This window comes from Sus scrofa, chromosome 6 (genome assembly GCF_000003025.6).
Source record: "Sus scrofa isolate TJ Tabasco breed Duroc chromosome 6, Sscrofa11.1, whole genome shotgun sequence".
Taxonomy (NCBI): Eukaryota; Metazoa; Chordata; class Mammalia; order Artiodactyla; family Suidae; genus Sus; species Sus scrofa.
The window spans coordinates 58,519,241-58,541,922 of NC_010448.4; the positions used below are offsets into that span (position 1 = coordinate 58,519,241).

The 22,682-nt window shown below is 58.4% G+C and overlaps 2 protein-coding genes across 3 annotated transcripts; one reads left to right on the forward strand and one right to left on the reverse strand.

The window, feature by feature from the left end:
- On the forward strand, positions 260-13,123 carry VSIG10L (V-set and immunoglobulin domain containing 10 like). The gene is made up of 10 exons (XM_003356030.4): positions 260-1,820; positions 1,911-2,750; positions 3,341-3,634; positions 3,810-4,094; positions 4,861-5,115; positions 5,757-6,035; positions 6,405-6,701; positions 11,149-11,262; positions 11,757-11,911; positions 12,391-13,123. The coding sequence occupies exons 1-10, from the start codon at positions 1,727-1,729 to the stop codon at positions 12,460-12,462; spliced, it is 2,685 nt and encodes an 894-aa protein (XP_003356078.3). The 5' UTR covers positions 260-1,726; the 3' UTR covers positions 12,463-13,123.
- On the reverse strand, positions 14,524-22,682 carry LOC110261043 (igLON family member 5-like). 2 transcript variants are annotated; one of them, XM_021094947.1, is made up of 7 exons: positions 22,434-22,680; positions 21,805-22,037; positions 19,661-19,780; positions 18,218-18,352; positions 17,890-18,010; positions 17,171-17,325; positions 14,524-16,142 (listed from the first exon to the last, which is right to left on the reverse strand). In XM_021094947.1, exons 1-7 carry the CDS (start codon positions 22,625-22,627, stop codon positions 16,054-16,056), a joined length of 1,047 nt encoding a protein of 348 aa, XP_020950606.1. In that variant the 5' UTR covers positions 22,628-22,680; the 3' UTR covers positions 14,524-16,053. The 2 variants fall into 2 exon arrangements, with proteins under 2 accessions (XP_020950606.1, XP_020950607.1); XM_021094948.1 differs by lacking the exon at positions 17,171-17,325 and having other exon boundaries at positions 14,643-16,142; positions 22,434-22,682.

Sequence of the window (22,682 nt, forward strand, 5' to 3'; positions counted from 1 at the left end):
GTCTAACAGTCACAGAGCCTACCCAGATCCGAGCAAAGGGGCCATAGACCCTATTTCTTAGTAGGAGAAGGATTGAATTTGCTGCCTTTTTTTTTTTTTTTTTTTTTTTTTGGTCTTTTGTCTTTTTAGGGCCACACTGCGGCATATGGAAGTTCTCAGGCTAGAGGTCGAGCAGGAGCTACTGCTGCCAGCCTATGCCACAGCTCATGGCAACACCAGATCCGAGCCACATCTGCAATCTACACTGCAGCTCACAGCAACACCAGATCCTTAACCCACTGAACCTGGCCAGGGATTGACCTCCAGTGCTTATGGATACTAGTTGGGTTCGTTGCTGCTGAGCTATGATGGGAACTACCCCCATGGCATTTTGAAGCATTAATTAATGTAGCACTTCCAGAACCATGCCTGACCTGCAGAAAATGCTTACTTTATGTTATAACCATTATTGTTAGCATAGGGTGGTAGGAGAAGCTTCTAGAAAGAGCGAGCAGCCTGACCATCCTGGGCTGAGCTCCTTCCTCTGCCTGTGCAACCTCCAGCAGGTCCCCCTAACATCTCTGAGGCTCAGCCTCCCGGTTTGTAAACACCCAGCTCGTAGTAGAGCGTTGGGAAAGGCTCAGCCCGATAATACCTGGGAAGTGTTTTGCACGATTCCTGGTGCACAATAAGTGGTAATTATTATTTTGCTTCTTAATGAGGTGAGACTTGAAGGACAAGTTGTGGTTTAGCCTGGTCGGAAGGGGTGGGGGAATGAGCCCGAACATTCCAGGCAGAGGAAACTGCCCTGCAAAGGCTGGGGGGCGAGAGATGGGCATAAAAATGGCGTCTTTACGTAGTAAGTGTTGGGAGCTCCCTGGTGATCTAAGTGGTTAGGACTCAGCACTTTCACTGCTGCAGCCCAGATTCAGTCCCTGGTCTGGGAACTGAGTTCCTCCGTCAAGGGCCGTGAGCCGGGTGGGTGTGTGGGGCAGGGGCCGCTGTGGGGGTAGAATGACTCAAGGGCCATCTGGGGATCCACGGACTGGAGGGAGGGGGCCGGGCGAGGGGACAGGGAGAAGGCGGGGCCTGAGTTGGGGCCCAGGCCAGGGAAAGAGAGGAAGGGATGGGCGGAGAGACTCAGAGGGCCCGAAGGGTGGGAGATTGACAGCAGCGAGGGGAGAGGGGGAGGGAGGGAGACAGCGTCTCTCTAGACGGCCGAGCCACGTTGGAGATGGAAGACGCTAAGTTTAGTGGAACGTGGGGCAGGTGAGGACCCCGGGGGTGGGGGCGGGACTGCTCGGGGTCTCAGGAGAGAAGGCTGGGTGGAAAATAGCCACTTGGGGCTTGGCCCTGAGGGCCACAGGGGATCGCGGCAGGGTTTGGAGCAGAGGAGGAGCAGGATATTTGAGAGTGGAGGCCAGGAGGCTGCAGAGGAGGAAGACTCAGCTGAAGTCAAGGCCATGGGGTGGGGAGAGCTCCCTGAAAGGGCGCCTTCCCTCCTCCAGGAAGTCTTCCCGGCTTTGCACCACTACCCCTCCCCCCCACCCCAACCGAGTTTGTGGGTGGGGCATGGATCCCACTCCACCATCCCTCAGACGGGAGCAGCTGATGAGGACAAGTCGGGTGGGATGGGTGGCTCCGCAAGCAGATCCAGGTGGGGAATCCTGGCACCTCCCACTGGGACTGGCTCCCTTCCCCACCCAGGAAGCTACCAGTCTTGTCGGACTCGTCCAGCCCCAGAGGGATGGGTGCTGGCCCTGGGTCTCAGTCCGGGATCCTCCCAGGTGCGGCCAGCACCATGGACACCGCACGGGCTCTGCTGCTCTTCCTGCTCCTGGGTAAGTCCCCGGCTCAGCCCCTTCCCCACCGTGGCCCCGAACCCCCGAAATTTCAGCCGTCAGCAATACCCCCGCCCCTCTCCTCTGCAGCCTCCAGAGTAGGGGTCCTCGCCCTCAGAGCCTCCTCTGGAATCCAGAAAACCAACATCTCCTCGGACTCCAAAAGCTCTCCCCAGGGTTCGCAAGTTCCATCCATCAAACTCCCCAGCAGGAAATTTCCGGATCAGTCTCCAGATTCAAAAGCCTCTGCTGAGGTCCCTCATTCCGAATGGTCCCCTGAGGCCCTGAATTCCAGTGACATGCCTGGGTCCTTCTGGTCAAACGTCTCTGCCGAGAGCCACAGTCTGAATCTGGGACCCTTCTCTGGAATCCCCGATTCCGAAGTATTTCCAGATACCTTGGGTTCTCAAGTTCCTACCAGAAGCCCAGGGGCTCCCATTTCTTCTGTTAAGACTCCAGCTTCCAACACTGCTGCTCAAGTCCCCTCTACTAAAGCCTCTCGAGAGACCTCAGTTCCAAAATTCTCCTCTGAGGACTTGGATCTTGAATTCTCTGCCCAGAGCCTGGATTCCCAAGTTCCTGCAGAAGCCCCCCGAGGAGCGAGCTTCCCTTCGAAGGTGGAGGGGCCTCTCTCAGTGCTGGTGGGGACCAACCTCCAGCTCCCCCTGGTTCCAGTGCCCAGCCCTGGCCCTCCTGCCCCTCTGGTGGTTTGGCGCCGAGGTTCCAAGGTGCTGGCAGCAGGGGCCCTGGGGCCAGGGGCCCCTCTGATCAGCCTGGACCCCACTTACCGAGATCGCCTACAATTTGACCAGGCCCGAGGGGGGCTGGAGCTCACCTCCACCCAGCTCGAGGATGCCGGGGTCTACACAGCTGAGGTCATCCGGGCCGGGGTCTCCCGGCAGATTCGGGAGTTCACGGTGGGTGTGTTTGGTAAGTGGGCCTCGAGGCTGCAGGGCTGCTGTGGGCAGGGTGCTGCTGTCCTGAGGATGTTTCCTTTCTCAGAGGAAGGGGTTCCCAGATGAAGGAGAGGACTTCTGGGTTAGAGGGAGGGAGAGAAGAAGTGGGGGTCAAGGTGAATGCCTGGAGTTCCCGCTGTGGTGCAAGGGGATCAGCGGCATCTTGGGAGCACTGGAATGATGCAGGTTCGATCCCCATCCTGGAAAAGTGGGTTAAGGATCCGACGTTGCCACAGCTTCAGCTTAGGTGGCAACTGCGACTCAGATCTAATCCCCTGGCTGGGGAACTCCATGTGCTGCGCGGCAGCCAAAAAAGAGTGAGAAAAAAAGATGGATGTTTGAGGGGGTCTAGACTCCTGAGTCTGGGAGAGGAGGGAGTAGGGGACTCCGACTTGTGGTCTGTGAGAAGAGGAGGGCTAAGGCGGGGCGGCGGGGGGTGGGGGTGGGGGCTCTTCTGGGGCAAAGTCCTGAGTGTAAGAGGTGCAGGGGGCTGGGGCCCGGAGTCCTGAACCTAAGGGCCAAGGGCGCTGGGGCTGGGTCCTGAGCCCGTTCCCCTTCTCCCAGAGCCCCTGCCCAAGCTGTCGGTGCAGCCCCAGGCTCCGGAGACAGAAGAGGGGGCAGCCGAGCTCCGGCTACGCTGCATGGGGTGGGAGCCGGGTCGCGGGGAACTGAGCTGGACCCGGGACGGACGCGCCCTGGAGGCAGCAGACCCCGAGGGAGCAGAACCACCCCGGATCCGAACAGAGGGCGACCAGCTGCTCATCGCGCGCCCTGTGCGCAGCGACCACGCCCGGTACACCTGTCGCGTCCACAGTCCCTTCGGCCACACGGAGGCCGCGGCCGACGTCAGTGTTTTCTGTGAGCGGGGTGCGGGGGGCCTCGGGTCGGGGACAGGGATCTGGGGGCAGGCGTCGGGGGGCTCAGACTCCTGAGTCTCTGGGGAGGAGGGGGCTGGAGGCCCAATCCCCGGGAATCCTAGAGGAGTCCCAGGTGACCTCGACTCTCGAGGTTCCGACCCCCTTCCTCCGCCTAGATGGCCCGGATCTGCCGGTCATCACCATCTCCTCGAACCGTGACGCCGACCCCGCCCTTTATGTCACCGCGGGCAGCAACGTGACCCTGCGCTGCACCGCCGCCTCGCGGCCACCGGCCGACATCGCGTGGAGCCTGGCTGATCCTGCCGAGGCCGCGGTGCCCGCCGGCCCGCGCCTCCTGCTCCCCGCGGTCCGGCCGGGCCACGCCGGCGCCTACGCCTGCCTCGCCGCGAACCCGCGCACTGGGCGCCGCCGCCGTTCTCTGCTCAACCTCACGGTGGCGGGTGAGCGCAGTTCAGCCGCGTGCAGGGGCGGGGCCAGCAAAGAAGGGCGGAGATGCCGGGGAGAAGGGGCGGAGCTACCCGGCGGGGGTGGGGGACGGGGGGCGGAACCAGCGCGGTAGGGCGTGGCCAGCAGGGGGGCGCCGGGATCTCTGTAGAAAGAACAAGGGCGCCTAGGAGACCCGGCCGAGCGAGGGTGGCCGGGAGAGGGGTTAGGGCCAGCACTGAGAGGGCGGAGATTCCTGGGCAAGGAGCACTCTGAACAAAGCAAGCAGAGGACTTAAACGGCGAAGAGCGGAGCCAGAAAGGGAAGGGACTAAGTTGTTTGGGCCAGTAACCCGGGTCAGCAAGAGTTGTGGGAAAAGGGGCGGAGTTGTTCTAGAAAGGGGCACGGTCCTCTTAGAAAGGGGGCAGGGTCCACCAGGAAGAGCAGGGGTGTCTAACAAAAGGGGAGGATTCAGTACAGAGAGGCTTACTCGTGGGGTAATCGGAGGGGGGGGTGCTAGGTAACCCGGTAGAAGGGGCGGGGCTAGAATAGGGAGCGGGGTTATGTTGGGAAGGAAAGTAATCAGGGTGGGAGGATGCAGTTTCCTTAGGAAGGGGGGGTGCTCATTGGGGCTGCGGCTGGGGAGAGGGAACCGGGTCTGCTATCGAACGGGGCGGGGTCAGCGCCCACGGGGCGGAGCCAGGAAGGGGTGGAGGGAACGCGGAGAGGTGGGGCTAGAGGGGAGAGAGCTGAGAGACCCCTTGATCTCTCTCCCCTCCACAGATCTGCCCCCCGGGTCCCCACAGTGCTCAGTCGAAGGGGGTCCTGGGGACCGCAGCCTCCGCTTCCGCTGCTCGTGGCCCGGCGGGGTCCCTGCGGCCTCCCTGCAGTTCCAGGGTCTTCCCAAAGGCGTCCGGGCGGGGCCTGAGTCCTCTGCGCTCCTGGCGGTCGTCCCCGCCCACCCCCGGCTCAGCGGCGTCCCTGTCACCTGCCTTGCTCGCCACCTGGTGACCACGCGCACCTGCACTGTCACCCCGGGTGAGAGCTTATGGGACTTCTTTTCTGTTTGCCGAGGAGGCGTGGAGAGTATTTCTTTGCTCCTTTAGGACCAGAGAAAGGGAGGTTTCCTAACTCCAGGGAAAGGGCTTTCTCTGTCTGTAACCCTGCAGAAGGCCGGAGGTTTTCTCTATACCTCAAACAAGGGCGGGTCCGAAGAGGGCTGACACTTTCCCACGTGTTCAGAGCAATAAGTGGTTGAGAATAACATGAATTTCCCAGGCCAGGACCTGGCTGATAGCGGGTACTTCACGTGTGTTAAGGAAATCAGGTGAATGGTTCCTCTTTGGGCTAAGATGCCCTATTAGATTGACCAAAGGGCTTGACTTTTTTCTTTTTTCCTTTTTCTTTTAAGGGCCGCACCCGCGGCACATGGAGGTTCCCAGGCTAGGGGTCGAATAGGAGCTACAGTTGCCAGCCTAGGGCACAGCCACAGCAACGCCAGATTTGAGCCGCGACTTCGACCTACAGCGCAGCTCATGGCAATGCCGGGTCCTTAACCCACTGAGCCGGGCCAGGGCTCAAACCCGCATCCTCATGGATACAGTTAGGTTCATCACCGCTGAGCTACAATGGGAACTCCAGGGCTTGACTTTCTTAATCGGGGTTTCTTCTACCTGCAGAGGCTCCTCGAGAGGTGCTCCTGCATCCGATGGTGGAGGAGACACGGTCAGGGGAGGCAGGGGTGGCGCTGGAGGCCTCTGGCTGTCCCCCACCCTCTCGAGCATCCTGGGCTCGGGAAGGGCGGCCCCTGGCCCCCGGAGGTGGGGGGCGCCTGCGGCTCAGCCAGGACGGGCGGAGGCTCCTCATCAGCAACTTCAGCCTGGATTGGGACCTGGGAAATTACTCCGTGCTGTGCAGTGGGGCGCTGGGTGCTGGGGGCGACCATATCACTCTCCTTGGTGAGCCCCACCCATCCTTCACAGGAACCCAGGTCCTCCAGCCTCCTCCCTCAGACCCAGGGGTCCAGGTCCTGGGTTCCCTCCTCCCTCCGACATGGAAACCTCAGTCCCCAGTCCCCTCGGACCCCAGACCCCAGGACTCCCACCTTCAGATCCCTGTTCCCTCAGGGAATCCTGGCCCCCAGTCCCTTCTTCCAGGAAAAGCTCAGACCCTTGATCTCTCAGACCCAAAAGTCCAGGGCCCTCCCCACCCCCCATCCCTTCCTTTCTTAGGCCCAGGAGTTGAAGTTTCCAGACCTAGGAGCCCGCACATGGCCTCCTTCCCCCTCAAGGATCCATGAACGCAGCCCCCACCTTGACCCCCCCCAGGACCTTCCATCTCCTCATGGAGGCTGCAGAGAACCCGGGATGCAGCGGTGCTGACCTGGGATGTGGAGCGCGGGGCCCTGATCAGCGGCTTTCAGATCCAGGCTCGGTCCGAGGGCCCTGATCTGGGCAGAGCCACCGCCTCCAGGGACTGGGTCTCCCTGCTCATCCTGGGACCTCGGGAGCGTTCAGCCGTGGTGCCCCTCCCTCCCAGGAACCCGAGGACCTGGGTCTTTCGGATCCTGCCCACCCTGGGAGGCCAGCCAGGGACCCCGACCCAGAGCCAGGTCTACCAGGCCGGTGAGTCAGGCTGGAGCTTCCCCATGTGGGCTGCCGCTGCTTGGTCTGTTTCGTTGGGTCTTCCTTCTCTCTGCATTCGTTTCCAGGGGGCTGCTGTAACAATGCACCATGAACTTGAAACAACAGAAATGTATCCTCAAGTCTGAAGGCCAGGGGTCTGAAATCCAGGTGTCTGCAGGGCCATGCGTCCTCTGCACTGCGCAGAAAATCCTTGCCTGCCTCCTTCCAGCTTCTGAACTTGGTTGTGAATCCTTAGCCACGCTCCAACCTCTGCCTCCAGCTTCCCACTGCTTCCTCCTCCCAGTGCATCTCTGCCTATTTATTTATCTGTCTATCCCATGGATTGATCGATTGATGGATCAATTGGTCGCCGTGCCCACGGCATGGCATGCCGAAGTTCGGGCCAGGACTCAAACCTGTGCCGCAGCAGCTACCCAAACCGCTGCATTGACAATGCCAGATCTTAACCCCCTGTGCCATCAGGAACTTCCTGCCCCTGTCTTCTGCTGCTTCTTTTTTAAAAATGTTTTATTGAGGCAGAGTGGATGAACAAGGCTGTGGTCATTTCTGCTGTACAACAGAGTGATTCAGCTAAACACGCACACACAGCCATTCTCTTGCAGTTTCCTTGTCCACCTTGTCTCTGTCTTCTTTAAAGACATAAGTCATAGCGGATTAGGGTCACCCTCATGATCTCATCCAGACTTGACTGCTTGAGTTGTGTCTCTTCCCTAACCCCGCCCACCCAAATCTCCTTTTATCCATGTGTATCATCTGGTTTTTTGCCTTTGTTTTCTTTGGCATATGGAGTTCCCAGGCTAGGGGTTGAATCAGAGTTGTAGCCGCTGGCCTACGCCACAGCTGAAGCAATGCCAAATCCGAGCCGTGTCTGCGACCCACCCCACAGCTCACGGCAACGCTGGATTCTTAACTCACTGAGAGGGGCCAGGGATCGAACCTGCAACCTCATGGTTCCTAGTCAGATTCGTTAACCACTGCGCCATGATGGGAACTCCTACTTCTTTTCTTTTCTTTTCTTTTTCTTTTCTTTTCTTTTTTTTTTTTTAAACAGTCAGGTTCTTAACCCGCTGAGCCATAACAAGCACTCCCTATCCTCAGGTTTGATTGCTGAGGTCCTAGTTACCAGGGGTCAACCATGGTCTAAAAATAGTAAATGGATAAGTTCAGAAAGAGACGATTCATAAGTTTTAAATTGCGTGTCTGCGTTGCGTGATGGAATCTCACTCTGTCGGCTCCGTGCCGCCTGGGATGTGACTCATTCATTACTTTGTCCTGTGTATTCCTCCCCGTCAGTCACTTTGAAGCTGTCCCCATTATCAGATCAGTTGTCACGGCCTGTCAGTGCTTGTGTTCAGGTCACTCTTATATTACTTGACAATGGCCCCAAAACACAAGAGTACTGATGCTGGGAAAAAAATAGAGTGTGTGGGAGTTCCCATTGTGGCTCAGCCATAACCAACCCGACTAGGATCCATGAGGATGCAGGTTTGATCCCTGGCCCCGCTCAGTGGGTTAAGGATCTGGCATTGCCGTGAGCTGGGGTGCAGGGCGCAGACTTTGTTCGTGTCCTGTGTTGCTGTGGCTGTGGTGTAGGCCCGCAGCTCCAGCTCCAGTTTGACCTCTAGCCTGGGAACCTCCATATGCTGTAGGTGTGCCCCCCTCCCCCCAAAAAGGCGAGAAAAATATAGAGTATGGGGAGGGGTCGGTACCACTAGGGGTCTTGGAATGTTGGCCCCACTGTCTGTTGACACCCTCTCCCTCAGAACCTGGGAAGGTGACTGTATTTGGAAATAGGCTCTTTGCAGATGTCATCAGGTCAAGCTGATCTGCATTGACTTCATTTCCAAACAAGGTCACGCTCCTAGGTCCTGATGGTTGGGATCTCAGAGTGTCTTTTCGGGGGAGGGGTGGCCGTGGAGGAGATACAATGCAACCGGAAACACTTCCACCTTCCAAGTGTTGGATGTCCCCTCCTCGGCCCTCCCTATGCTTCTCCCCAGTGTGGCCCTGTCCACCCTCATCGCCTTAGATTATCGTTCACACTCCAGCGACTCTCAAATGTCTACTCTCCGGCCCGGAGCTATCCTCTGAACTCCAGGCTTGCAAGGCCTCCTCCCCCCCGCCCCGACATCTTCACTGTATTTTTTGCTTTTTAGGGTCTCACCTGCGGCATATGGAGGTTCCCAGGCTAGGGGTTGAATCAGAGCTGTAGCACCAGCCTACGCCACAGCCACAGCAATGCCAAATCCGAGCCACGTCTGTGACCTACTCCACAGCTCATGGCAATGCTGGATCCTTAACCCACTGAGCGAGGCCAGGGATCGAACCTGCATGCTCATGGATACTAGTCAGATTCGTTGCTGCTGTGCTGTGACGGGAACTCCCCGACATCCTCACTTTGATGTCCAAGTGGCATCTCAGACCTGACACGTCCGAGAGAGGCCTCTTGATATTGTTCCCCAATCTGTGCCCTGGCCCCTCCCACCAACTCTCTAACTTCCCCAGCCTGGTAAATGGCACCACCCACAAGCCGAAGTCACCTGCAGCATCCCAAATGCCAGCACAGTCCCCTCACTTCCTGCCAAAATGCTTTCTTAATCCACAGCCACTTCTTTCTTTCTTTTTCCTTTTTTTTTTTTTTTTAATTAAGCCGTTTTAAAAACCATAGTTGAGGAGTTTCCATCGTGGCCCAGAGAACATGAATCTGACTAGGAACCATGAGGTTGCGGGTTCGATCCCTGGCCTCGCTCAGTGGGTTGAGGATCTAGCGTTGCCGTGAGCTGTGGTGTAGGTCGCAGATGCAGCTCAGATCCCGCATTGTTGTGGCTGTGGCGTAGACCAGCGGCTACAGCTCCGATTCGACCCCTAGCCTGGGAACCTCCACATGCTGTGGGCGGGGCCCTAAAAAGACAATAAAAAAATAAACATTACAGTTGATTTTTCCATCTACTTCCTTCCATCTCCACTCCTATCCTCTCTCGCCTGGACTGCACCAGCCATTTATCTGGTCTCTTCACACCCCCTCTTGCCCTCCCACAATCCATTCTCCAGGCAGAAGCTGAAGCTGTGCAAATCAGATCATGTTGCTGCTGTCTTGCTTTTCATTTATTTATTTATTTTGCCTTTTTCCTACAATGGGAACTCCATGAAAGGCTTCTAAGCAGGGTAGCAGAGAAGGTTCCTCTTGTGGCACAGCAGACAACAATCCCGACTAGGAACCATGAGGTTGTGGGTTTGATCCCTGACCTTGCTCAATGGTTTAAGGATCCTACCTTGCTTTTCATTTGTTTATTTTGCCTGTTTTCCTACAATGGGAACTCCATGAAAGGCTTCTAAGCAGGGTAGCAGAGAAGGTTCCTCTTGTGGCACAGCGGGCAACGATCCCGACTAGGAACCATGAAGTCGTGGGTTCGATCCCTGACCTCGAAGGATGAACAGGCTCGCATGTGGCATCTGGTGTTGCCCTGGGTCTGATTTGACCCCTTATGCCACGGGTCAAATCATAAACCTCCATATGCCACGGGTGCCATTCCTTAAAAAAAAAAAAAACAACGGTGTTCCTCTGCTTGGAAGACCCTTCCCCTGGGGAAGTAGTGATTTCAGCTCATTACTTCTAGGATCCTCCCTCCCTCTCTTTTTCTATCACTGCATTTTTCTTTTAGCACAACCCCCCCCCAGTATCCATGAGGACGGGGGTTCGATTCCTTGTCCCACTATGGTGGGTTAAGGATCTGTGTTATGACACCTGCTGGCTGCCCTGGGGTTATAGTTATTTACACATTTCTTCCCCCCGCCTTTTTGTCTTTTATTGGGGCCACACACCCATGGCACGTGGGAAGTTCCCAGGTTAGGGGGTCTAATCCGAGCTGTAGCTGCTGGCTGACACCACAACTCTAGGGCAATCGCGATCCTTAGCCCACTGAGCGGGACCAGGGAATCAAACCCGCATCCTCGATAGATACTAGTCGGGTTCGTTACCACTGAGCCACAGCAGGGAACTACACTTGTACTCCTTCATTTCTGATTTCCCTTCTACAACTATAACCCCAGGGCAGCCAGCAGGTGTCGCAACACTGATCCTTAACCCACCAAGTGGGACCAGGAATCGAACCCCTGTCCTCATGGATACTAGGTGGGTTCGTTACTGCTGAGCCACGGCGGGGACTACGCTTTAACTCCTTCAATTTCTGATGTCCCTCCTACACTTAAACCCCAGGACAGCCAGCAGGTGTCTTGGTTTGCTCGCCTGTGGATCTTCACCATCTGATAGAACGCCAGGCACATCACAGTCACTTAGGAAACGTTAAATAAATTGAGAAAGCCTGGGTCCCAGATTCCTGGGTGGGTGGGGGGATCCGAGAACAGGTCCAACTTCGGCCCCAACTCCCTTTATCCTTCTTCTTTGTCTCTTCTTTGTCTCTTCCAGGCCCCACCCTGAGCCCTGGGACCATCGCTGGTATCGTCCTGGGTTCCCTACTGGGCCTGGCGCTCCTAGCAGCACTTCTCCTCCTGTGCATCTGCTGTCTGTGCCGATTTCGAGGTGAGCGAGGGGCCAACTGATAGGGTCCCTAGAGGAGTGAGCCTCTGGCTGAACTAATCAACAGCAGTTACTTTATCCAACCCATCGGTCTACCGTGATATCAGCCAATCAGAGTAAGGCTCCACCTCTCAGACCAACATTCCTTGCCATTGGCTGGGTGGACATCAGGGGGCAGCCAATCACATATTTCTTTTTTCTTTCTTTCTTTTTTTTTTTTTTTTTTTTTTTTTGGTCTTTTCCAGGGCCTCACCCTCGGCATATGGAGGTTCCCAGGCTAAGGGTCGAATCAGAGCTGTAGCCACCGCAATGTGGGATCCGAGCAGCGTCTGCGACCTACACCACAGGTCATGGCAACACAGGATCCTTAATCCACTGAGCAGAGGCCAGGGCTCGAACCCGCAACCTCATGGATCTTAGTCGGATTCGCTAACCACTGGGCCATGGCGGGAACTCCCCAATCATGTATTTCTGTTTCTCTTCTCCCTCTTTCACAGGAGAGACTCTTAAGAAAAAGAAGCAACCCCCTACCTTGAGCCCTGTATTCCCTCTCCCGGAAAAGAAGTTGCAGAGTGTGACCCCCTTGCAGACTGCAAGGCCTCCGCCCTTCGAAGTCCCACTGGAGGACCCTAGCCCACCCGGGGCCCTCCCAGTGAGTGTGGGTGCCCCAGTACCCTGGAACGGGCATAGACATTTCTGTGTATTATTCAGGGTGAAGAGATGACCTGAATTCTCTTCTCTGGTTTTTCTTGTTGGTTTGCAAAGTTGGTGGCTTTTTCCTCCTTTTTTAAAATATATAAAAGTTGGCCAGGACCTTCCATCCAATTTTTATATATATTAAAAGAAGCGTGACATTCCAGTATCCCCCCCCATATGAGGGAACACGCCTTAGTTCTTTTCCACAAAAATTGGCAAAACTTCCACTTTCTCTCCGAAGTGGGCTAGAACCTCTTCTTCCCCATGGAAGCTGGGTCGTTGCATGGCTCATCTCTCCCAAGGGCGGCTGGGCGTTTTTCCCCCTTGCAAACGGAGGCAACTCAGCTAGTTTCTAGCGGGCGCCAGAAAAGGCCGAGTTGCGTCACGTTCAAGGTGACCGCTGAGGTTGTCCTCCATCCCTTCCTTCTCTTCCAGGCCACTGGCCCCCGTCCAGTCGACTCTCCAGGCGGGGGCCCCAAGGCTGTTCGGGCAGCCACGCAGGTGTGACCAAGGCCAGCGGGCGGCTCCACGTGGGACTCTGGGGGCGGGACTTCCTGTTTTGCCCCAGCAGCCGTCGGAGCCTTCGTGCACCACTGTGGCTGAAGCTTGGACCCGGAAAGGGGGACTTCTGGCTTCTCTCTCAGCGCAGAAGACAGCTCCCTGTATTTGTGCAACCAAGGAGATGGGACCCCTGGGCTGGGAGAGACTCCTGCTGATGTAATGACGGTGGTTTGCCCAACCTTCGAGAAGGCAAGACAGGCAGGATCTGCGACCGACCAGCAGGGCTGGCTACGCTGCTCTGAGCGCAAGAGGGCGCCCTGCCTCATTCTCTGAAAGGCGCTTCCTACAGCCACATTTTCCTCCTCCAGCCCCCCTCCTCCAGCTCTCAGTCTTCGTCTTAGATCAGATCACGTCCTTCTTCTCTTTAAACCTTTGTGGCTGCCTGTGGCCCTGGAGATACTGTTCAAATTCCTCATCGTGACCTTCAAAGCCGTGTGGTTTGACCTCTGTCAGCCTCTCTGTCCTCCCGTCCAGTACTTTCATCCCTGCTTCTCTCCACCAAGCTTTATTTTGCTTCCAGGCCTTTCCTCCTGGAGTTTATTCCCTGAAGCGGCTTTCTTTTTGCTCTGTGTCATTCATTTCTCAAATGCAAAGGTAACCGTTACCATCTTAGAGGACCCTTCCTTAAATCATGGCAAGAAATACGGCGATAGTTGGTTTCAGGTTGACTTGGCAACTTAGTGACACAATAAGTCCCTGGGCTCTTTGTGTCCTTCTGCTATGCCACCTACAGTGGGTTGGCATGGTGTCTCATGTAGCAAGGTGGCTGCCGCAGCTCCAGGCGTCACATCTTCGCACAACTCTGATGACAAAAAGAAGGGAGCAGAGTTCCCCTCCTCTCATGAGCAGAGGAAAAAACTCCTGGAAGCCTAACAGCAAACTTCCCTTGTGTCTCATTAACCAAAAACTGGCCACATCCCTGCAAGGGGGGCTGGGAAACCAAATATCTAAGCCAGTATCATGGGACGTGGGTCTGACAGCAAAGATGAAAGAGGAGACAAATAACTAAATTGTAGGCAACTACCATCCATCTCAGGGAAAGAAAGGGTGTAAGGCATTCTGGTTAAAGCCTGGGGTGAAAGAGGTCTTTGGAAAATCCATTTAAAAAACTGAGGAGTTCCCGTTGTGGCTCAGTGGGTTATGAACCTGATATACTGTCTGTGAGGTTCGATCCCTGCCTTGCTCAGTGGATTAAGGATCTGGTGTTGCCGCAAGCTACAGTGTAGGTCACAGATGCAGCTTGGACCCAGTGTTGCTGTGGCTGTGGTGTAGACTGCAGCTGCAGCTCCAATTCGACTCCTAGCCTGGAAACTTCCATATGCTGTAGATGCAGCCATTAAAAAAAAATTATTAAATTAAATTAAAAACGGAAAGCTGGAGTCCTGGGTACCTGGACCGTCTACATGTGTCTTCTATACCGGTTAGGATTTTCATTTCCTTTGTAATCACTAGAAACAGAAAACCTAACATGAGCTGTCTTGAACACACAGGGGACTTTATTGCTTATGTGAGTGAAGGTGGGCATCAGGTAGGTTTGGATTCAGTTGGTCAAATGCGTTATCATAGACTCACTTTCTCCACATTCCAGAGTGTCTCTATCACTCTCCAGGCCCCACGCGTTGTCACCCCCACTGCCATCCCCACAGACCCCAGATCGCTCCATGCGACGGAACAAAGCAAGCCTGCAGAGCTAGATGTCACACCATTGGGCCATGTCACCCAGCAGAAGAGCCTCTCTCCTGGGGAATCCACACAGCCCTGGTATTCACACGCTCGGTGGCCTGGCTAGGTCACGTGCTCACCTCTGAGCCAGTCACAGTGGGAAATGGGCTTATGCCCAGTGGCTTAAGTCAATCAGGGGCCACCTCTGTAAGTGGGTCAGTTCTGCACCTACCAAAGAGAAGGAAGCGGGTAGAAATGACGCTGGGGAGGCACCACCCATGACCACGGCCTTTTGCCCTGCATGCGCCCGTATCCTTAACGACTCTGACACCTGCAGGCAGAGACTTTGGAAAAAGGCGTTTATTGGTGTGGTGGTCTCAACACTCCCATGAGTCGGAACACACGGCCCCCAGGGCCCCCACCCGCCCCCCCTCGCATCCCTCCCCTCCCCTCCCCGTCCCCGGACCCTGGGAATGGAAGACAATGTGGGATGGGGCCCACGCCCCCGTCTGAGGTACAGTCACTGCCCCTCGATGCCCCTGCCCCTGCTCTGCCCTCTCCCCCATCCCAAGCTCTGGGTGGCCTAGTTCAGGGTGGGTGTTTCTAGAGGGTCTCCCGGGAATCGGAGCCGGTGACCTGGCATCTTGGTCTGGGCTCAGGATGTCTGTGTGATGTCTCCCCCCGCCGCCCCTCTGTGACTGGGGCGTGCCTACAATCTGAGCTGATGTCACAGCCTCAGCGTCCCTTCCTGACCAAGTCGGCCCATCCTTGGGGGAACTACAGCGGGTCACCGGCTGCAGGACAGCTGGAGCCAGGGGGCTATTGCTGGTCACCGTTGCTGGTGGGTGTGCGTGTCTGAGTGTGTGTGAGGGCGGTCAGGTCAGCCTTGGGGAGGGTCGGTTGGCGGAGAAGCCAGGGAGGGGTCCTGTGAGTGGGCTGCGGGGGGCGCTGCCGGGGGCCGCGGGGAGCGGGGGTGGGGTAGGGCAAAGCACTGAGACAGACGGGTGGCCACAGGCGCCTGCCTGCCAGTTGGATGGAAGCACCGATCGGCCCAGGAAGGGGCCAGAAAGTCCAAGGGGAGGAGGGAGGGGAAGGCGGGAGGGAAGGTCTCAGGCCGCTGAGCGGGGGGTGGAGCCTCTGGCTCTGGGCAGCAGCGGGCGGTTGGCACGGGGGGGGGGGGGGGGAGGCCCGGAGCCAGGATGGAGATCCTGCACCTGCTCGCTGAGGCTGAGGGACAGCTTGACAAGCCAGCGCGATGCCCCTCCCGCTGCCAACCTGCCCAGGAGACAGCCTGTCCCGGGGAGGGGAGGGGCGGTGTGCGTGCATATACTGGGAAAGCGGGGAAGCCTGGCAAAACCTCTCCTGGCAGCTTCTAGCACGGGGCCCCCATCGCTCCCTCCAGCCCGAGGCGAGAGCCAGCGGGGTTGGGGGCAGTGGACCTGGGGGGTGTCGAGGAGGGACGCGTGTGCTTGAGCCCTTTCCCGCCCACCCACCCAGCCACACACACACAAACACACACACACTCACCTCACACTCCCACGCCCACTACGCACACGCGATCCAGTTGCCAGCCTGAGCTAAGAGAGGGGTGTGGGGTGGCCGGGGGGTGGGTCACATTTGGAAGGGTGAACGGTGGCGAGAATGGCTGTAGAAAGATGCATAATTTTGCGTTATCCCTCACAGTGATGGGTTCTCTAAAGAGCTTTCCTCCTGCTCCTTTTCCTCTCTTCTTCCTCCGTGGCCGAGAGCCCCTCCGCCGCCTCCTCCTCCTCCTCGAGACCCATGGCGCTTGCTCCCCCGTTGCCTCTCGCTCTCGGCCCAGGCCCCCCGCCGCCGCCGCCGCTGCCTAGGGAAGCAAACTGCACTGGATTCTTCCTACATCCTCCACCACAGCCAGCCCAGGGCGGAGAGGAGGGTCAGCGGCCCCGGGGGCCTCGGCGCCGAGTTTTCCAGAGATCCTGGGCCTGGGGAAAGAGAGGAGGTCATGGGCGGAGGCCTGGAGCCGGGGGACCCCATGTGTGTGTCTCTCGTGGGGGTCTCGCCTCTGCTCTGGTCTCTGAGGGTCTTGTTTGAGGGTCTACCTGCTCGGGATCATTCTGGGCTTTCACTCAGTGTGCCTGCGCATCTGACCCTCTTTTAGTCTTCGCATCTGACTGATCCCTGTTCCCTCTGCCTACAAAGCTCTTCCCACAAACCCTGGCGAGCTGGCTGCTGCTTCCTCTCCAGAACCACACGCGTGGCATAAGGAGGTTCCCAGGCTAGGGGTTGAATTGGATCTACAGCTGCCCAGCCTATGCCAGAGCCACAGCAAGACAGGATCCCAGCGGTGTCTTATGACCTACACCACAGCTCACAGCAACGCCAGATTCTTAACCCACTGAGCAAAGCCAGGGATCAAACCTCATGGATACTAGTTGGGTACTTAACCTGCTGAGCCACAGAGGGAACTCCAGGGCTGACATCTTTTGACCATGCAGATCTCAAGTCCAAATGCAACCCTCTCCAGGAAACTTTCTCTGATGAGCTTACCTAAGGCTAAGCTTATTGTCTCTCAGCCCTTATGCATATCCAAAATTATTCTGCTTATTTTTGTGTTTTTCATTTTATGCATGTGTCCATTTGTTTGTTGCTTTTCTATTACTGCTAGACTGTAGGCCGTACCAGTCCCTAGATCTGCAACCTACACCACAGCTCATGGCAACGCCGGATCCTTAACCCACTGAGCGAGGGCAGGGATCGAACATGCGTCCTCACGGATGCTAGTCAGATTCATTAACCACTGAGCCATGACGGGAACTCCGACCTTGCCTCTTTAGTGCATTGCTGTCTCCCTGGCCCTTGTGGGCGCTCAGTGAATGTCGGTGGAAGAAATGGCTTTCTGGCCCAGTCGCGTTGCTTCTGCATCTCAACGTGCGGCAAGAGCCTGCGGCGCCACCTCCCCGGCCCCGCCCACGCGGCCCGGCCCCGCCCCTCCCGCCTCTCAGGGACGCACGCAGGAGCCGCATGGAGGCGCTGGACGTCCCCAGCCGGTTGGCTGCGCGGCAGGTGTAGTTGCCGTAATGCCGGGCGCTCACGTTGGCGAAGAGAAGCATCGAGCGGGTGCGCTCCGTCTGCACCTTCAGGCCCTCGGCCGTGCCACTGCTCAGCCTGCCGAGGAGCCGGGTCAGGGGCCAGGGCGCAGGACCCCGGCCCGGGACCCCCTCCAGCCGGAAACCCCAGCCCCCCGACTTTCAGGCTTCCCCACCCCCTGGGGACCATTCCTTCTGTCCCCCACCCCGGCAACCCGACCTTCGGGTTCTAGCTCCCCAGGGATGCCGGGCCACTCCCACTGATGCCCCTCTCCGGGTACCCCAGCCCCTCAGGGCCACTGGATTCTCCCAGGATCTGTCCCCAACCGCTAGGGGCTCCCATGCCCCGCTGGATCCCAGACCCACGGGTCTCCGACAGCTTCCCTAGATCCTCAGCATCGACCTGGATCCCAGGCCTTCCTGAGGAGCCCGAGAAGACCAGGCTCCGGTATTCATCATCCTGGGGCCCCCGTTTCCAACAAGTCACCCCAGTTTCCCTAGAGCCCCATGGACGCCAACACCTAGACGCTGGACCCCTAGTTCTCAGGACCTAGTTCTTTGCTCCCTCTGCCCGATTCCCCACAGTCTAAAGGGCTAGGGACGACAGCCCCCACCCGCCCCGCAGCCCCAGCGCCGTCCTCACAGCCTGTCATCCTTGTACCACTGGAAATCTGCGGGGGGCACGGCCATGGCTTCGCAGCGCAGGAGGGCGGCCCGGCCCAGGGCCGTGCGGGCGCTGGTCACGTCCGTGATGGTTGGAGGATCTGGCGAGGGACAGAGGCCAATGAATTCTCCTAGCTACGTGGGGACGAAGGGGTCCCGCCGGCCAGCCCCCTCCCCCTAGGAGTCCAGGTCTAAATCCTCAGACCCCCTTCCTCCCGAGACCCACCCCTTCCTCTGCCCTCACATCCTCCCTCCCCCGGGACCCAGGGTCCGCCCCACTTTCGGGCCCAGTGCCAGCGGGCGCTCACAGTTGACTGTGACCAACACGCGGCGGCTGTCGGGCACGGAGTTAACCCCGTTGTGTGTCACGCATTCGTATTCCCCGGCCTGGCCTCGCTGGATGTCGGAAATCTCCAGGATCTCGCCTTCGGAGGTGAAGCCGTCTGTGGGGGGCGGGGGCGGGGGCGGGGCCAGACACAAACACTTAACACGGGACAACACGGGCACAACACAGACACACATCAGCGGGGCGGACACCGCAGGGCCTGGAGTGCCCGGGTCAGTGGCAGGGGGAGGGGGCTGGGGGGGTGGGGACCTCCTGCTAAGGGTGGGCCCTAGAATTTGGGGGTTAAGGGGATACAGTGAGCTGGGAGGCCATAACTCAGGTTATGGGGCTCACGGGATCCAGTGGGAAGAGTCCTAGGATCTTGAAGCTCAGAAAGATCCAGAAAATACAGACCCAGTGGAGGAGGGGTTCTGGGATCTAGTCCTTGGCATCCAAGGACTCAGGATCTGTTGACTGGGATCAGCAATCCAGGCGCCTGGAGTCTTATGGCAGGTCGCCGGGCTCAGAAGATTCTTTGGGACTCAGAGCATCCGGGGATGCAGGATCTTGAGACCAGGGCTGTGGGGCTCAGATGAACCAGTAGGGGAGGATCCAAGGATCCGAGACCTAGTTCTTGGGTTCTGGAGTCCCAGGAGATCTAGTAACTGGCATCATTGGTTTCCAAAGAGCTGGCGAGGGAGGATCTAGGGATCTGGGAAACAGTGGTGGAGATCCAGGTAAAAGGGGCCACAGGCGAGGCCTGGGATCTGGAAAGGCCCGTTCCAGCACCTGGGCACTCGGAGGGCAGCCCTGGTCCTCGCCTCCACCTTTGGCATTACTTGAAGGGCTTGGGAAGACAGACGGTGGTGATGATGGGGGGAGGGCGGTTCGGACTTGTTAAGGCCGGGTAGGCCCCAGAGTGTGCATTTCTGGCAAGTTTCCAGGTGATGCTGATGCTGGGGACACACTCGGAGAACCGCTCGCCCAAGGCATTCAGCAGAGATGCAGTGATGTGAGCAGAAGACGGGCACATGGGCCGAGGCCGTGGCCGTAACCTGGCTCTGGCCATCTAGTGGCGGGGGGGGGGGGGGGGGGGGCGGGGCGGGGGGGCTCTGAGGCCCGGAGAACCCTGTGACCTGGCGGCGGGGAGAGACTGAGGCTACTGGGATCTAGCAGGTGATGTGGAGGGAAAAACCCAGGCCTGGGCTGGCAAGTGGTGAAGGCGCTAAGGCCCTGTGGTCTGCAGGAGATCAGGGGCCAGGGTGGGAGCGGGAAGTCCAGTCATAGCAATGGGGCGGGGGGGGGGGCGGGGGGAGCAGAGGAGGAGGAGGGGAGGCGCTGGGGACCTGGCTGGGGGCGTGGGCGACAGAGGGGCCCAGATGGTGGAGCAGGGAAAGGCGCTTTTGGCTGGGATTGGGGTCCTCACCTCGGAGCTGCCTCCAGGTCACCGTGGGCTCCGGCCGCCCCACGGCCAGACAGAGCAGATTCACATTGTTCCCCTCGTTCACGGTCACGGGCGAAGAGATGTTCACGATGCGGGCGGGGACTGCAGGCGAGAGGGTGGGTCAGTGAGAGGCTGGGGGTGGGCTCCTCCTCCCTCAGACCCAGGGGTCCAGCCCCCAGCCCCTCCTCCCTCAGACCCAGGATCCAGCCCCAGCCCCTCCTCCGTGAGACCCTGGGGTCCGGCAGACATTCCTCTTTCGGTAGGAATTCCTCTGTGTATTCGCCTCCCTCTGTGTCTGGTTCCTTCTCCAGCTGCTGGTCTGTCTCAGTCTCTGTCTCTCTCCACCTTCCTCCCAACCTGATTCCTCTCTTCTGTCTCCTGGTCCCAATTCCTCCCTCCCTGTCTCCCTCTCTCCTTTTCTTTTGCTTTTTCGGGCTGCACACGCAGCATATGGAAGTTCCCAGGCGGAGGTTGAATCAGAGCTACAGCTGCCAGCCTAGCCTACACCACAGCCACAGCAAATCGGGTTCTAAGCCGAGTCTGCGACCTACACCACAGCTCACAGCAATGCCGGATCCTTAACCCACTGAGCAAGGCCAAGGATCGAACCTGAGTCCTCATGGATACTAGTCGGGTTTGTTACCGCTGGGCCACGATGGGAACGCCTCCCTGTCTCTATTTTTATTTATTTATTACTATTAATTAAAAAATTAATTTCTTTAACTAATGGTTGTAGGGTGCTTACTGTGTGTAAGCTTACCCTGTTCTGAGTGTTTTATAAAAATTCACACATTAGGGAGTTCCCATTGTGGCGCAGGGGAAATGAATCCGACTAGTATCCATGAAGATCGAGGTTCCATCCCTGGCCTTGCTCAGTGAGCCGGGGATTTTGCGCTGCCGTGAGCTGTGGTGTGGGTCACAGACGCAGCTCGGATCCCGCACTGCTGTGGCTGTGGTGTAGGCTGGCAGCTACGGCTCCAATTAGACCCCTAGCCTGGGACCCTCCATATGCTGCAGGTGCTGCCCCCCCCAAAAAAAATTCACCCATTAAACCCTAACCCCACCACCAGCCTTTGGGGTGGGTGTAGTACACGCCTCGATTCTAACACAGCCATCTTCCGCCTCAGCCTCTACACCCTGCTTGACTAGTTCTCCAGTCAGGGTGGCCTTGCAGTATAGACACCAGAGTTTAAGCGGCAGAAGCTGGGTTTTTTCGGTTCCAGCAGGGCGTGAAATAAAGGCGCCCCTTCCACCTGACCACGTCTTGGATTCGATGCAGGATGGCATCATCTCTGTTCCGCAGAGGAGGAGTCCGAGACCGCCTGGGGTCTCTGGGGCCCTTGGTGGGCTGCTCGCTGGTGGCAGCAAGGTCGGAACGGGGCAGGGGTGGGGTGGGGGATCCAGTTCCCAGGTCGGGTTTGTCCCCGGGTCCCTGTCTCTCCAGGTGCTCCCTGCCCTCCAGCGCACCGCTGGCCCCCTCCTCAGATCCCCGCAGCCCCACATCTCCCACTCCGCGCATCCAGCCCCCACACGTGCTATGCCTTTTCTGGGACCAGCCCTGCACCCAGTTGAAGGTCTCAGCTCAGGCATTAGATCTGGGAAGCTGCCTCCCCTTGGAAAGTCACCTCTGAAGGGGCAGGGACAGCCTGCGGGTGTCTCCTCTATCCCCAGGGCGTGGAGCAATGCCCACCCATAGGAGGTGCTCAATAAACAGAGCTGACACGCAGTTCCCGCTGTGGCGCAACAGAAACGAATCCAAAGAGGAACCATGAGCTTGCGGGTTTGATCCCTGGCCTCGCTGAGTGGGTTCAGGATCCGGCCATGCTGTGGCTGCGGGGTAGGCTGGCAGCTGTAGCTCCAATCAGACCCCTAGCCTGGGAACCTCCATGTAACGCGGGCGCGGCCCTAAAAAGCAGGAAGAAAAAAGCCCCCCAAAAGCAGAGCTGAGCCAGCGACTGCACTGTCCTGCCCTAGACTTGGTTCGTGACGTCCCCCCTCCGCTTGGCCGGAATCCGTGAGCGCAGGGCGTGTGCCTGCCTGCCCCACGGTTGTGCCCCTGGGATCGGCGAGGACACGAGGGTCCCCTCCTCCACTGCCGGGGTCCTGGGGCCCCGGGGCGGGCTCACCGTGGACGATGAGGTACACCTGAGTGGTGTAGGGCTGGCGGCGGGTCTGGAAGGAGCAGGTGTAGAGGCCCTCGTCGCCCAGCCCCACCTGCGTGATGAGGATGGAGAACTCCTCGGGCGTGTTGGTCAGCAGCCGCACCCGCGGGTCGCTGGTCCAGCGGTCGTTGCCCGCGTACAGGATGTTGGAGCGGTTCAGCCAGGCCACTCGGGTCACATGCTCGTCGATGAAGCAGCTGGCGGGAAGGGCGAGGGCGGGGCGGTTCGTCTCCCCCTCCAACCTGGCGCTCCAGCCCCCCCCCCCGGTGGGGCTTCGGGGTGGGGGAGGCAAGCCCACCGCTGGTCTGCAGTCCTCACAGGCAGCGAGGCCTGCGCCCACCTTCCCGTCTCCACGGCCAGGCGGTCACAGTGGGTCACGCTGTCCATGCTCAGGGCGCGAGCGCAGACTCGAATCCTCACTACCGCCCAGGCGGTGGGCCCTGCTCCTCCACCCATTTGACAGATGAGGGCACAGAGGCCCAGGGGTAGCGCCTCTCCCCTGATGGGGGAGGGCCGGGCTGTGCCTTCGCGTCAGGAGCGGCGCCCCCCAAAGGAAAGTCAGGGGGCGGCAGGTAGGAAGGACAAGGCCCTACCTGAGCGTGGCGTTGTCGCCTTCACATACAGTGTAGTTGTCTGCGGGGGAGCTGAACTCCAGGCTCTGGGATAGCAGCCCTGCGGAATGGAGGGCGCTCAGCTCGGCCGGGGCCGGGACAGTACAGGTGAGCACACAAACACGTGTACACACGTGTGCAGACGTGCACACACAAGGATCTGCAGACACAGGCATTTCCCACCCCCGCCCGCACACACGTTCACTGAGACACACTCAGAGCAGACACACA